General features: G+C 49.9%; 2 protein-coding genes across 2 annotated transcripts in view; one reads left to right on the top strand and one right to left on the bottom strand.

The window, feature by feature from the left end:
* LOC141213618 (uncharacterized) overlaps window positions 1–16,260 on the top strand; it is a 297,701-nt gene that overhangs the window by 49,524 nt on the left and 231,917 nt on the right. The window lies entirely within an intron of this gene.
* LOC141213602 (uncharacterized) overlaps window positions 13,801–16,260 on the bottom strand; it is a 58,938-nt gene continuing 56,478 nt past the window's right edge. The window contains exon 9 of the mRNA XM_073665210.1: window positions 13,801–14,160. Coding sequence (XP_073521311.1) covers window positions 13,860–14,160 — 301 coding nt within the window. The 3' untranslated portion in view covers window positions 13,801–13,859. The remainder of the gene's footprint in view (window positions 14,161–16,260) is intronic.

Here is a 16,260-nt window from a genome sequence, read left to right as displayed (position 1 = left end):
CATGCTGAATGTCCCTGGCCAATGGTTGGATTACACTAAAAAGACAACATCTGCAAGGAGTTTGTGTGGGTTTCCTCCTGGTTCTCCGGTTTCCTCACATACTCCAAAAGACATAATCATAGGGAATGTAGATTGTGAGCCCCAATGGGGACAGTGCCCATAATGTCTGTAAAACGCTGTGGAATTAATGGCGCTATGTAAGTGAGTAAAATAAATAAAATAAACTACTTAAGGCACCTCCTCCAACATGGAGGTGCCTGTGCAACGTTGTAAATTTGTTTGCTAAACACTCTTGTTAGTTCTCAGGTCCCAGTGCATGTATCTCCATTTACCTTCCTGTCCGTCAGCCTGTCTACCTACCGTGCCCGCCTGCCAGTCTACCAGCCGTGCCCGCCTGTTCCTGCCTCCTGTCCCTTGGGGGTCAGTTGCTATCTTCCCGAGGTCAGACCCGGATTAGCACCTGGTCCACCTTCCTCGCCCCTCCTTGGGTCATGGAGTAGTCAAGCCGCTGTACATCCGAAGTTGAATTTCGTGAGGTCCCTAGTTATTTTCCCGAGTCTCTCCTTGCACCACGGCACAGTGGCTCCACCACCCATCCCATTACACAAGTCCTTTGTATTGATCTCACATGTATTTATACATATAAGTGAGATCTCCTCTGAGGCTTCGTTTTTCTAAGCTAAAAAAGCCCAACTTTTCCAACCGCTCAACATATGAGAAGTCTCCGTCCCTTGTAATAATCTAGCTGCTGCCTCTAAACTGACTCTAACTTCCGAATAACTGTTTTAAAATGTGAAGCCCAAAACTGGATCCCACATTCTAGATGTGGCCTCACAAGTAATTTGTAGTGACTACTACAGATTAAATGCAGCTATACTGGACACAACTCTCCATATTGACCCCAGTTCTTTTGACACAGAGGTAACTTGAACATTCTTCAGTCTTGTAGACATAGTGCAGGTTTGAGTCCTCTATCACAGAGGTCCCCAACCGCCGGTCCGCGGACCAGGACCGGGCCGTTGGGGTTTTTCAGCCGGTCCGCGGGGAGAGGGGGCCCCTCCAGCCTCCAGCAGGGCCGCCATCAGGGCATGACTGCCCTGACTCCAGTATGGGGCCCGGCCGGTAGGAGCCCCCTCGGAGCCCCCCTCTTGTGCGTCTCTCTCCTCATGGGGCCCCCGGCCGCATGCTAAGCGCTGGGTCCGGGACATCTAAGCGCTGCGCTGCTGCGGCAGCACCTTCATGATTCCCCTGACTTCCGGTCATGTGACGGCGCCGTCACATGGCCAGAAGTCAGGAGAACCTGGTGTCAGCGATTTGGACGAGCGCCAGGATTCTGCAGGGATCGCATGGGGGTAAGTATAACAAGTTTTATTTTTTTTTAAATACAATTAACTAGGAATGGGAGATGCACATGGGGGGAGGGGAGAGATGAGAGATGCACATGGGGGAGGGGAGAGATGAGAGATCCACATGGGGGGGAGGGGAGAGATGAGAGATGCACATGGGGAGGGGAGAGATGAGAGATGCACATGGGGGGAGGGGAGAGATGAGAGATGCACATGGGAGGGAGGGGAGAGATGAGAGATGCACGGGGGGGTGAGAGATGCACGGGGGGGTGAGAGATGCACGGGGGGGATGAGAGATGCACGGGGGGTGGATGAGAGATGCAAGGGGGGGTGAGAGATGCACGGGGGGGATGAGAGATGCACGGGGGGGAAGAGAGATGCACGGGGGGTGGATGAGAGATGCACGGGGGGGTGAGAGATGCACGGAGGGGATGAGAGATGCACGGAGGGGATGAGAGATGCACGAGGGGTGGATGAGAGATGCACGGAGGGGGATGAGAGATGCACGGAGGGGGATGAGAGATGCACGGGGGTGAGCTGCACATGGGGGGGTGAGAGATGCACATGGGGGGGTTATGTTTACATAACTTTGTTGCCTTATGAAGGGCGGGGGGGGCCCCCAAAAATTTCTTGCACAGGGGCCCACTACAGTCTGTGTCCGCCCCTGGGATGAAGTAAATGCAGCTGAACAGCAGCTGTCAGGACAGCTGCCCTGTCCTGCTGCAGGGCGTGATGGGGCCTCAGTGATGCGGCTCCTGGCACAGCACATTATGTGGGGCTCCTGGCATAGCTCCTGGTGGGGACCTGGTCTACACTATATGATAAGTATGCACTAAACTCCAAATCCCTCCATTACCCCGCCCCCATATGACCAAAGCCCCGCCCACCCCACCCCCTCCTTGCTGGGCCATGGAAAAATGATCTTGCTTCAAGCCGGTCCCTGGTGCAAAAAAGGTTGGGGACCACTGCTCTATCAGAGTCATTTCAGGAGATCCACTAAAGCTTATCTGAAGGTTTTATTATGGAAGGTATATGGTTCAAGAAAACAAACTGGGGCTCTTATTGTTTTAACCCCTTCTTGTGATGTGTATTACCAGATAAAGACAGTTTGGCAAAGTACACTGCTCAAAAAAAATAAAGGGAACACTTAAACAACACAATGTAACTCCCAAGTCAATCACACTTCTGTGAAATCTACCTGTCCAGTTATGAAGCAACACTGATTGTGAATCAATTTCTCCTGCTGTTGTGCAAATGTAACAGACAACTGGTAGAAATGATAGGCAATTAGCAAGATACCCCTATAAAGGAGTGGTTCAGCAAGTGGTGACCACAGACTATTTCTCTGTTCTCAGCCTTTTGGGCTGTTGTTTTGGTTACTTTTTCATTTTGCCGTTGCTCTCACCCCTAGAGGTACAGTAGCATGAGGCGGTGTCTACAGTACAACCCACAGAAGTTGCTCAGGTAGTGCAGTTCATCCAGGATGGCACATCAGTGCGATCTGTGGCATGTGTCTGCACAAACGGTTAGAAACCGACTCCATGAGAGTGGTATGAGGGCCCGAAGTCCACAGATGGGGGTGGTGCTCACAGCCCAACACCGTGCATGACGCTTGACATTTGCCACAGAACACCAGGATTGGCAAAGTCGCCACTGGCGCCCTGTGCTCTTCACAGATGAAAGCAGGTCCACACTGAGCACATGTGACAGACGTGACAGAGTCTGGAGACGCCGTGGAGAGCGATCTGCTGCCTGCAACATCAGCATGACCGGTTTGTCAGTGGGTCAGTAATGGTGTGGGGTGGCATTTCTTTGGAGGGCCGCACAGCCCTCTATGTGCTCGCCAGACTGCGATTAGGTACCGAGATGAGATCCTCAGACCCCTTGTGAGACCATATGCTGGTGCGGTTGGCCCTGGGTTCCTCCTAATGCAGGACAATGCCAGACCTCATATGGCTGGAGTGTGTCAGCAGTTCCTGCAAGATGAAGGCATTGAAGCTATGGACTGGTCCGCCCGTTCCCCAGACCTGAATCCGATTGTGCACATCTGGGACATCATGTCTCGCTCCATCCGCCAACGTCACGTTGCACCACAGACTGTCCAGGAGTTGGCGGATGCTTTAGTCCAGGTCTGGGAGGAGATCCCACAGGAGACCATCCGCAACCTCATCAGGAGCATGCCCAGGCGTTGTAGGGAGGTCATACAGGCACGTGAAGTCCACACACAATACTGAGCCTCATTTTGACTTGTTTTAAGGATATTACATCAAAGTTGGATCAGCCTGTAGTGTGTTTTTCCACTTTAATTTTGGGGGTGACTCAAAATCCGGGCCTCCATTAGTTAATAAATTTGATTTCCATTGATGATTTTTGTGTGATTTTGTTGTCATAACATTCAACTTTGTACAGAACAAAGTATTCAATGAGAATATTTCATTCATTCATATCTAGGATGAGATGTTTGAGTGTTCCCTTTATTTTTTTGAGCAGTGTATATAATCCTGAGAACATTGCTGTAAGGCAGGGATATCAAGCTCCAACACACAGAGGGTCAAAATGAAAAACTTGGACAAAGTCACGGGTCAACCAGTATACAGTATGATGGGCCCCACCTAGTTCTCCATACAAATAATAGCCCCACATGGGGGTGGCGGTTCTGGTATTGCGGGCCAAATATAACAACCCTGCGGGCCAGATTTGGCCCACAAGCCAGAGTTAGACATGTATTCTGTAAGGCATATAATATTCACGGAGTATGGACGGTACGATACAAGCTCATACAACAATGGCAGATGTGGTTGGGCTTTTCAGCTTTACAAATCATGTCTACGGGATAACATTTCTGCTTGTGGAGAGTGACAAGCCAAGCCTGGCATGTCAGAGTGAGGAGACTTATAAGCCATGCATGCTCTTCTGGGAAATTGTGGAGCTAGAGCTCTAGTCCTCTTCCTCTCTGAAGAGGCGGCTTTACAAAAGTAATTGATAAGTAACATCAGAACTTTCCTGGCACAGTCAAAAGTGTTTAATCCACGAAAATGTGTAAAATGACCAGACCGTGCTCCTAAAGTTAACTTACACCCAGCTCACTTCAAGAGGTTGCACTAAATTGCGAAGGAGCCATCATCAAAATGATTGGGGCGACTATAGACTACCGTAAGTGTGTTGTGCATCATTTGATGATACAGGGGCAAGTAAACAGAAGAGCCGACCAGAAGCGCACTAATGCTTAAGAAACAAGCATTCCTTACATTTATTAAAGCTGTCAAACAGTCGCAAATCATGCACACGGGAGTGATTCAAACATATCACCGAGTACGCTGAAAATACTCGGTTATTCGCCCGAGCATACTCGCCGAAAGGGTTAACCGAACATACTCGCTCATCACTAGTCAGCACACTATGGCCCCCTCCAGGGCTCAACACCCTTATCCACCTATCTTTCCAACACAAGGTTTGGCACATAGAGAGGTAGGACATATAGTTGTTAGGGACCATTCATATTAAAAGGTCACCTTGACGTGGTTGGAGGCTTTGTGCTTGTTGATCAAAAAACGCTAACGAAGCACCTAATGTTTACAGCAATATTGGAGTTCATGTAATCAGTAGTCGCAGTGCGCTGACACATCGAGTATTAGTATGTTAGTATATTGGCCACATAGAGGATTAATTAAATACTAAAGGTGTGCGAGTCCTATTTTTTTTGTATTATCCATTGTACAATATTCCACAGCTACGACTCTCTCATTTTATTCAACAGAAGCCGCCAATGCGATCAACTTGTTTCATCATTTATACCTTATTCAGGACATTCTGCAACAACTGGGCGTCGCCTTACTGGAAAGGGGCGTGGTCTAGAGCGAGGCACCGCGCATTGAAAAATGCTGCAAAACGGAAGCACACATTCCTGGCACAGAGGAAGCGCCACCTAGTGGTTTGTGTAAACTTAGTCTAAACACGTGCACATAGATCAAACAGCATGAACCTGCGATAAATCTGCCCCATCGTCTCCACAGCCTCAATGAAGAGCTCAGCATGGATGAAATAAAGGAGGCGCAGTGTCAGTCCTAGGCCTCGTTCACACCTCTGCTTTTCACGTTCATGTTCTATCCATGTTTTTGACAGACAGAATATAAACACACGCGGCTCCGCTCCGTACGCCTCGTACACACTCCGCTCCGCACGCCTCGTACACGCCCGGCTCCGCTCCGCACGCCTCGTACACGCCCGGCTCCGCTCCGTAAGCCTCGTACACGCGCGGCTCCGCTCCGTACGCCTCGTACACGCGCGGCTCCGCTCCGTACGCCTCGTACACGCGCGGCTCCGCTCCGTACGCCTCGTACACGCGCGGCTCCGCTCCGTACGCCTCGTACACGCGCGGCTCCGCTCCGTACGCCTCGTACACGCGCGGCTCCGCTCCGTACGCCTCGTACACGCGCGGCTCCGCTCCGTACGCCTCGTACACGCGCGGCTCCGCTCCGTACGCCTCGTACACGCGCGGCTCCGCTCCGTACGCCTCGTACATGCGCGGCTCCGCTCTGTACACCTCGTATACACAAGGCTCCGCTCCGTAGATCTCGTATACACAAGGCTCCGCTCCGTAGACCTTGTATACACAAGGCTCCGCTCCGTACACCTCGTACACACAAGGCTCCGCTCCGTACACCTTGTACACACAAGGCTCCGCTCCGTACACCTCGTACACATGCGGCTCCGCTCCGCACACCTCGTATACACAAGGCTCCGCTCTGTACACCTCGTACACACAAGGCTCCGCTCCGTACACCTCGTACACACAAGGCTCTGCTCCGTACACCTCGTACACACAAGGCTCCGCTCCATACACCTCGTACACGCGCGGCTCAGCACGCCTCGTACACGCGCGGCTCCGCTCTGTACACCTCGTACATGCGCGGCTCCGCTCCATACACCTCGTACACATGCGGCTCCGCTCCGTACACCTCGTATACACAAGGCTCCGCTCCGTACACCTCGTACACATGCGGCTCCGCTCCGTAGACCTCGTATACACAAGGCTCCGCTCCGTACACCTCGTATACACAAGGCTCCGCTCCGTACACCTCGTACACACAAGGCTCCGCTCTGTACACCTTGTACACACAAGGCTCCGCTCCGTACACCTTGTACACATGCGGCTCCGCGCCGTACACCTCGTATACATGAGGCTCCGCTCCGTACACCTCGTACACACGCGGCTCCGCTCCATACACCTCGTACACGCGCGGCTCAGCACGCCTCGTACACGCGCGGCTCCGCTCTGTACACCTCGTACATGCGCGGCTCCGCTCCATACACCTCGTACACATGCGGCTCCGCTCCGTACACCTCGTATACACGAGGCTCCGCTCCGTACACCTCGTATACATGAGGCTCCGCTCCGTACACCTCGTACACACGCGGCTCTGCTCCGTACACCTCGTACACACGCGGCTCTGCTCCGTACACCTCGTACACACGCGGCTCTGCTCCGTACACCTCGTACACACGCGGCTCTGCTCCGTACACCTCGTACACACGCGGCTCTGCTCCGTACACCTCGTACACACGCGGCTCTGCTCCGTACACCTCGTACACACGCGGCTCTGCTCCGTACACCTCGTACACACGCGGCTCCGCTCCGTACACCTCGTACACACGCGGCTCCGCTCCGTACACCTCGTACACACGCGGCTCCGCTTCGTACACCTCGTACACACGCGGCTCCGCTCTGTACACCTCGTACACACGCGGCTCCGCTCTGTACACCTCGTACACACGCGGCTCCGCTCTGTACACCTCGTACACACAAGGCTCCGCTCCGTACACCTCGTACACACGTGGCTCCGCTCCGTACACCTCGTACACACGTGGCTCCGCTCCGTACACCTCGTACACACGTGGCTCTGCTCCGTACACCTCGTACACACGCGGCTCCGCTAAGTACACCTCGTACACGCGCGGCTCCGCTCCGTACACCTCGTACACACGTGGCTCTGCTCCGTACACCTCGTACACACGCGGCTCCGCTAAGTACACCTCGTACACGCGCGGCTCTGCTCCGTACACCTCGTACACGCGCGGCTCTGCTCCGTACACCTCGTACACGCGCGGCTCTGCTCCGTACACCTCGTACACACGCGGCTCCGCTCCGTACACCTCGTACACACGCGGCTCTGCTCCGTACACCTCGTACACACGCGGCTCTGCTCCGTACACCTCGTACACACGCGGATCCGCTCCGTACACCTCGTACACGCGCGGCTCCGCTCCGTACACCTCGTACACACCCGGCTCTGCTCTGTACACCTCGTACACACGCGGCTCTGCTCCGTACACCTCGTACACACGCGGCTCGGCTCCGTACACCTCGTACACACGCGGCTCTGCTCCGTACACCTCGTACACACGCGGCTCCGCTCCGTACACCTCGTACACACGCGGCTCTGCTCCGTACACCTCGTACACACGCGGCTCTGCTCCTTACACCTCGTACACACGCGGCTCTGCTACATCCACACTGTAAACCCCTCCTGACCCCACACATAAACTTCAGCTCATCCAGCACCATGACAACCAGCACAGCAGAGTCCTGCATCCACTGAGGCCCCTGATCATGTGACCCCTGACTCCTCCCCTCCTGTGACCTCATCACAGCTCCTGTGCGCACAGAGCAGCCATATATGTGGTGGCGGCTCTGCAGGTGGAGGTATGTGGTGGCGGCTCTGCAGGTGGAGGTCGGTGCTGTCTCCATTAAATCTTTCTATCTGTATCTTCTGTTGGTCCGAGAACAAGCCGACATCTCCTCTCAACGGCCCGAGAGCTGGAAGCTCCAACCTCCATAGGTTCCGCCTCAGGTAAGCGGATGGACTCTGGAGGAATGACCGAAACCCTCTGTTGCTCACGACATCTTTCCCGAATTATTGGATGCATACGAATGGCCTGGGTCATGGCCTCCCCCAAGGAGCAAGGTGGAGTATGCAGAGCCAGAGCGTCCTTAAGTGTATCAGAAAGACCTCTGTAGAACTGGCACCTGAGAGCAGCATCATTACACAGAGGACCATTGCCAGAACTTGAAATTATAGTACTCAGCAGTGCAGCCCCCATGTGTCAGGTTCATGATCTCTGCCTCTCCGACCTGGACCCTACCAGGGTCATCATAATTATCCTTAAGGTGTCAACAAAACATTGTTCTGTTGCTTGTGAGGACAAGGAAATGCCCAAATCTGCCCCCCCCCCCCCCACAGCAGGGACATAATTATTTCTACCCGCTGACTCATTCCCTGAAGACTGGGGTCGTAACTTAATAAACAATCTGCAGCTCTGCCTGAAGACCCTAAACTGCTTTCTCCCCCGAAAATGTATCCAGAACTGCCACCATTGGTTCGGGAGAGATCAAGTGCACATCAGAGGGTACAGAAGTCATAACTACAAGGTTACGGGTCCGGGTGGTGGAACCTCTGTGCTGCGGGAGGGACCAGAGGGGCGTAACTAAGTGCCTACTCGGACCGACCCAGGTCACACGGCGGCTCAGTCGAGTCCGTGACCCTGGGAGGAACCGGGCAGGTGGACCAGGTGCCACTCTGGGACTGACCTTGTGTGAGAGCAGGTGACTCCCACGGGTCAGATGACAGGAGCTGACCAGTACAGCGGATGAGCACGGCAGGAAGGCTGACGGGTGGTCCGGGTGGATAAGCAGGCTGGTACGGCAGATAGCCAGGCAGGTGCTCCAGGTAGGCAAGCAGGCGGGCACGTCAGATAATAGGCAGGTGCTCCGGGAAGACAGACTGGCGGGCACGGCAGGTTACAGGCAGGTGCTCCAGGTAGGGTGGCTAGCGGGCACAGCAGGTTACAGGCAGGTGCTCCAGGTAAGCAGGCTGGCGGACACAACAGGTAACAGACAGGAACTCCAGGTAAGCAGGCTGGCGGGTATGACTGTAGACAGACAGGAGGACAGAACTGTTAGACAGGCTGGCGGGCTGGACTGATAGACAGACTGGCAGGCAGGACAGAAAAGCAGCGGGACCTGAGGGCTACAGCAAGTGTTAGCACACGGAACAACAACCTTGCACAGGCACCTCCATTTTGGAGTAGATGCCTTATATAGGAGAAGTCCTCCGGCCATTGGCCGGGGACTCTATGACTGCACGCGTGGCCCCTTTAAGAGGGAGGGAGGGAGCGCGCACGGGCCCTAAGCACAGTGCCCGGGGAGCTGCGCGCGGTGCGCACCACAGCAGCAAGGGAGCAGAAAGATGCCGGACCTGAACCGCGGCGGTGAGGGGAACGGCGTCTCTGCCCGGCAGAGACGCCGATGCTACATACAGTCACTAGCGAAGAGCTTTGAGAAGCACCCATTGTACTAGTAAACTGACCTTGTAGTTGGGACTGTAAAGATTCTAGCTTCTGGTGCACCCTGGCCAGATCCTGGACCATCTGGTTCTGATTCTCCACTTGATCAGAAAGTACAAGCTGGATCCATTGGTGGCAAGGAAAAAAAAATGAAACTGAAATCGTACTATAACAGACAATCCATGAGGCAGGATAGTCAAACATTTCGGGGTCAGATGACAAGTGAGCATGTAATAAGAATGAGGGAAAAGATAAAAGCAAAGTCAGGTAAGGGTCCGAAGTCAAAATACCAGGAGAATAGTGGATCAGAGCAAAGGGGTTGAGCAAACAGATGGTCAGAACTAGGTCCAAATTTAGGCAGCAATAGATCAATGAACAGCGCACAGAAATTCAGGCAAAAAGCACCACTGAGCGAGTGCTACGATTGGCAGAGTTCTGAGCTGGGCTAAGTAGCAAGGAATTAATTAGCCACATGGAACACCTGCAAAAAGCCCAGCACCTCCTAGTCTCCTGATTGGATGACTGAGCTGTCAAAGTACCGACAGCTCAGGACACCCCTGCACCCGATTGAATGACTGAGCTGTCTATCAACAAACTGACATCTCAGCATGCCCATGCCCTTGACCTTCTGAAGGGAGGAATCATGACACCTAACATTTAATTTTCCATGATGGTAAGGCTATGTGCCCACGTTGCGGAAATGAAGCATATTTTTTACGCTTCTCCCTGGCGGGAAAATCGCATGCGGATATTACATGCGGTTTTCCCGCCAGGTAGAAGCGTTTGTCAAGCGTTTGTGAGGTGTCTTTGCATGCATTTCCGCATGCGGGTTATCAAGCACTTCTCCAAGTGATTCAAGCATCACTTGGAAAGTGCTTGACAACTTGTTCACACTATATAAATCCATGCAACCGGCATGGATTTATATAGTGTGACCAGTAATAGTTAAAAAAAGAATCAGAATGGTAAAAAATAAAAAAATAAAGTTTATACTCACCTACCGATGCATTCTCTGCCCCGTCCGGAGTCTTGAGCGGCTCACGCTGTTGTGTGCAGGACCTTCGGTGACGTCATTGAGTCATGTGATGGGTCACATGACTCAATGACGTGGCAGGTCCTTCACACACCTCGCGACGGCGGGAAAACACCGGGAAGACATCAGAAGATAAGTATAAACTTTATTTTATGCTTTTTTTTACAGGTACAATGGTACCCAGGTCTGAATGAGAGTCTCCTCTCCTCCAGACTTGGGTACCATCCGCATGCGGAAACGCAAAATTAATGAACATGCTGCGGATTTTTGACCGCAGCATATACGCTGCGGAAAAATCCGCAGCATGGGCATTGACATTGCGGAATGCCATTGGGGACCATGGGGTGCGGATATACATGCGTTTACTCTGCGGAAATTCAGCAGCATATACGCTTGTAATACGCAACGTGGGCACGCAGCCTTAAGAAGTGAACTTTTTTGAAGCTCGGCTTATAGGTGAACCCTCAACAGGTGGGACTATATCTTTTGACATTCCAACGTAAATATTACTAGCTCTGCAGTGGAGTATTTATGATGAATTGTATCTGATCACTCCTCCTAGGGCCAGGACTGAAATCCTCTAGTCTATTAGTCTCGGGAAATGGAGAGTTTATTCCTCCTGGTCATCCGTGTTTTAGTAAGCGAGATCATATTCCAATTACAAATATTCCTAGTCACTCTAAGCTGGTATTTTTCAAAAACACTCAAATCATTAAAAGACGTTTGTCTAAAATTGTCTAATAATCTTTTAATAAAAAATTAAGACTGTGTTCACGTTGAGATTTTTGGAAAAAAAAACATTTTCCTGAAACATTTTTCTCAGACCTTTTTATTTGACAATGTCTAGTTTGGAGCCAATCCTGATTTCTAGCCAATTTGCATGGACATCTGAATGAGCCCTCATGTAAATAATTGGTGCTATGAATGGGCCTTGAGTATGAGAGGTGCACCCCAAGATTCAGTGATGGGTCCACTATTAAACTTACTTATTAATTATATTAAAACAGTAAAACTACTGAGTCCCGTGTTAGAAAATCACTTGTAGATGAGGATCTGTTTGTAATAACGTGCAGTCATCGTATATTTAGGGTAATTAAACTTGGAGAGTCACTGGTAGAGAAGGATTGATTGTAATAATGTGCAGTCATCGTATGTTTAGGATAATTAAATTAAGAGAGATACTTGTAGAGAAGGATCTGGGTATAATAATCGGCCGTCATTGTATGCTCAGGGGAGTTAAACTAGGAGAGTCACTGGTAGAGAAGGATCTGGATTGTACTTGCAAAACACATATGAAATCACCTAATTTAATATTAATCCGTGTCTTCTAAAGCCAACAAGATATTCTCATGTATTAAGAGGCATGAACTCGCGGGAGCGTAACACTACTACATTACAAAGTGTTAGTGTAGCCTTATCTCGGATATGCAGTTCAGTTCTGGGTATCAGTTTATAATAAGGTGTCACTTTAAACACCAGAGACAGGCCCAGTAATATTATTAGTAAAGGATGGGGTAATATAGAGGTAAGACGCGCCATGTCATCTGCCAGTGACAATTATAGGCTGTAACGCAAAAAGCATCATTTTGACATTACTAAGGCTAGCTTTGCTTTAAAGGGTTTGGATATAGTCCTGGGAAACCTTAGAGTGTCATACACGTCTTTTACAGGGAAATGGAGAGTTTGAAGTATTTTCAATTTTTAACTGATCAATTGGGTAGAAAACATTTTTTTTGGCTGATTTGGACTGTCATATATGGAGTTATGCAGATCAAAGGCTGGGGGCATCTGATCACTGCCTGCACCACCCGCTGTGAACAGTTAATTGAAGCAGGTTATCTGATGGAGAGCAGACATGGAGTCTTTATACAGAGTAATGAACAGGTAGCTGTCACTGTTGGATAACTATTTGGACCATCAGATGTGTCCCTGTATGGCTCCACTGGCACATGAGTATTAAATGCAGAGGCTGGGGCTTTCATCTTGTGCAGTCACTCTGTCTGTACTGCCCAGCTGGGAGAATGTAGAACAATATTTTAAAGTTTTTTATATTATAATTCTAGTTTTACAGAATCCATGGATATATCCATGATCGGGGAGCAGATTCGCACCTTTGGGTAAAATTGGAAAAGTTTTGGTAACTGGCAATCCACATGAGCGCAATATCTCCCCGAATTATGATAGATAATTTTCATGTGTGGTATGTATAGATGACAGCCATATTGTTTCTATGGAATGTTCCTTGGAAAAAATATGACCCACATCAGAAATGAGGGCTAAAACTGGATTAGAATCAAATATTATAAGCCGTCTCCTTCTTCCCTCAGCAGAAGGGGGAGTGAAGGGTCTGATGAGACCTATTATAATATCTCTTCTACCGTATATCGAGGTCAGATCCCGAAGAACCACATGCGTATGGCTGTTCAGTACCACAACCTTTTCGGTGGCATCTTCCCCGCAAAGAAACCTCATGGTCCAGTCATGTAAGGTTTATTCATTCTTTTTATTATACTGTTTTTTTTATGTATGACTTTTTGTTTTTGCTCGATTTGTAACTTTTTTAAGCACTGTAATACTTTTGGCTATTAAATCTAACATTTAATATATTTGTTTTTCGTTGCTTTAACGTACCCACAATCTCGAGAGAGAAATTAGCTTGGTTGTGTTACCAGGTAGCCAGAGTGAAAGTAGTGAACTGCTCAGGAGCTTGGGAAAGCTGGATGTGCATATGTCCCAGTGTGTTGCCAAGTAAAGGCGACTTGCTGGTGTTGTAAAACCGTGACTGGTGACAGTGTATGGTGCCTAAGGCAGTAGCCGTGGGTAAGCTGCTGCTTCTCCACACCCTGGCACCTCACAAACAAGCAGTGTCCCAGTCCATATGTAGTGTGCTGTGAAGTTTGCTTTGCAATCACTTGTAGGCCAGAGGCTTCCGCTGTACCCACGTCCTTAGGTCCAGGATTGGTGGCACCGTTAGTGGTTTTCATGACACGGACTAATGGAAAATTCGCTCATCTCTATTTCCTAATCATCCTTTAGTGCTAAAAATTGTTTCTCTTTCTCTTCCAAAATTTGACTGTAACTGTTGGATTTTTTTTCTTGTAAAATTTGTCAAAATTATTTTAATAACAAGGAAATGACTATATTGCTACATGAGTTTTTAGATAATGAAGAAGATATGATTCCCGGGAATAACATTTCCCACATTCTGGACATGAATATGGCTTCTCTCCTGTGTGAATTCGTTGATGCATAAGGAAATGTGATTTCTGGTTGAAACATTTCCCACATTCTGAACATGAATATGGCCTCTCCCCTGTGTGACTTCTGTAATGTGTATGTAAATTTGACTTGCGGTTAAAACATTTCCCACATTCTGGACATGAATATGGCTTCTCTCCTGTGTGAATTCTTTGATGTTTATGAAGATCTGGTTTCTGCCTGTCAGGAATATTATAAAATATAAATGTCAGGAAAATGTTCTTCCATATCTGCCTGACGTAAATGTTCACCCCCCTCCCTTATTCCCCTTCTGCTCAGCACAAAGCCCCAAATAACGCACGCCTGTTAAATACTTTATGCAAACACGGCCAGCCAAGGAGTGTTATAACTTCCTTAGGAAGCAAGCATCTTGTCCCTGAGAGACACAGGAGGTAATTAAAACGCAGGCTTGCACTAATTTGTGTGTAACTGTTGAAGGGTCTTCCCGAGCCTCAAAGGGAAATTTCTAGACTCCGATATTAGATATGAAATATTATGAGTTCCATATGTCCGGCAATAACGAGACCCAAATGGGTAGTGACCAAATCAGCCCAGGAATGTGTAGGTATTTTTCCAGGGCTGTAACCAAAATCAGGAAGCTGAAGCGCAAAAACACCAGAATGGCAGACGGCAGCTATGCGAAGTGTGATATCAAAATAAAGATAAAATCATAAGGGAAAAAATGGCGTAGTCTGCAAGCTCCTGCGATCAATGGGTGATGAGTTATCGCAGAAGTTAGCGTTTCTAATAAAAATGTACAGGCTGGAGACCGGCCCACATGATGTCACCACAAGGGGCGTGTGGCCCAATCTCCTTTAGGTATAAAAGAGTCTATGGAGAAGACAGGAGGACTCATTGCCAGGGGGGATATGAATTATAAGCAACGGGTCCTGTTCAATAACAGCATATTCCAACCGGGGAGCCCCCCTCCTCCACCTATATTGAATTGTCTCCACGATCGTATAGAGTAAGTTGTCTTCTTTTTACCCTGTTTATTTTATGCAACTGCCTATGTATTTTAATGTCCCCTTTGTTACATCCTTGTGTATATATTTTTCTTAAACACTGCCTCCCTTTTGGATTAAATATAAAATTGAATAGTTCTGTTTCTTTTGTTCTGTAATCGTTCCCTTCCCCGAAGCCATATATGCTACCAAAACGCAGGAGTCCGGCCAGACCGGTATTATATTTCAAACTCGGCCGGTGGTGGCAGAGAATATTAATAATTGGGCTATCGTGAAGCTGACAGTGACCGTACGGAGGGCATTAAACACGGTTTCCAGTCTGTGTAACCCAGGGTGTTGTGCCATATGTTCACTTGTCGCTTACCGATACCTACGTAGAGAGTAGTCTGGATCGCGTGCTCGCGACTCCAGACGAAATACGGACAGCGTGACGGCACGGTGAGATATTGTGTGATTCCCCCGGTGTCGTCCTGACCGTGTGTGTTGGGGATTCCCTGACAAATTGGTGGCAAGCGGTGGAATATTACAGAACATCAGTGCCTGGATTGAGCAATCATTCCTGTCACTGAAAACTTGCACGGTTCTTGCGAGAATTCTGTGCAGAGTTTTAAGAAATCAGACTCAGTGTATTAATTTTTTTTACCTGGGACATTACTATACGTGTAGCAGTTGCATCCCCTCCCTTCTCTTGTTTTTCTATCCTATCTTTTTTTTGGCAATAATGGCTACACGTGGAGAGCCCTGGTATCACCAGCAGACGAAGACCACTATCACTGCCCTCTGTGAGCTGAGGCAGATAGACCCCACGGGCAAAACCGAGGTCCAAATGATTGCTGAACTGTTGCACGGTGATGCAGAGCCTGTCCGACTGCAGAGCCCTGATGATGGGGCGGCCAGCCAAGGCCCGGATGGCGCTGCTGCAGGGGTCCCACCTTTGATTGCCAGCCATACCCGCAACCAGGGTAGTGTGGACCCCCACCTGCAGATGGCCTTGGAGCAGCTCACCGCAGATGATTGTGATGGACGACTGCAACTGATCCTGAAATTCCAGGAGCGAGCAGAGCAACGGGCCCAAGCCGACCGAGAGACTGCGGAGCGCCAGGCCCAAGCTGACCGACAACACCAGCTGGAGCTAGCCCGGATTCAGAAGGAGTCACCCTCTACGCAGACCCGTGAGTCCAACAGTGCCAGCTGCTTTAAACCCCGTCCTGAGCACTTCCCTGTGATGGAAAAGGATGGGGACTTGGACACATTTCTGCGAGGCTTTGAAAAGGCCTCCAGACAGTATCAGCTGCCCACCGACCAGTGGGCAAGA

This window comes from Phyllobates terribilis, unplaced genomic scaffold (genome assembly GCF_046119375.1).
Source record: "Phyllobates terribilis strain yellow unplaced genomic scaffold, ASM4611937v1 Scaffold_200__1_contigs__length_3551848, whole genome shotgun sequence".
In the NCBI taxonomy this organism is placed as follows: Eukaryota; Metazoa; Chordata; class Amphibia; order Anura; family Dendrobatidae; genus Phyllobates; species Phyllobates terribilis.
This window is presented reverse-complemented; position numbering and strand designations above follow the sequence as displayed.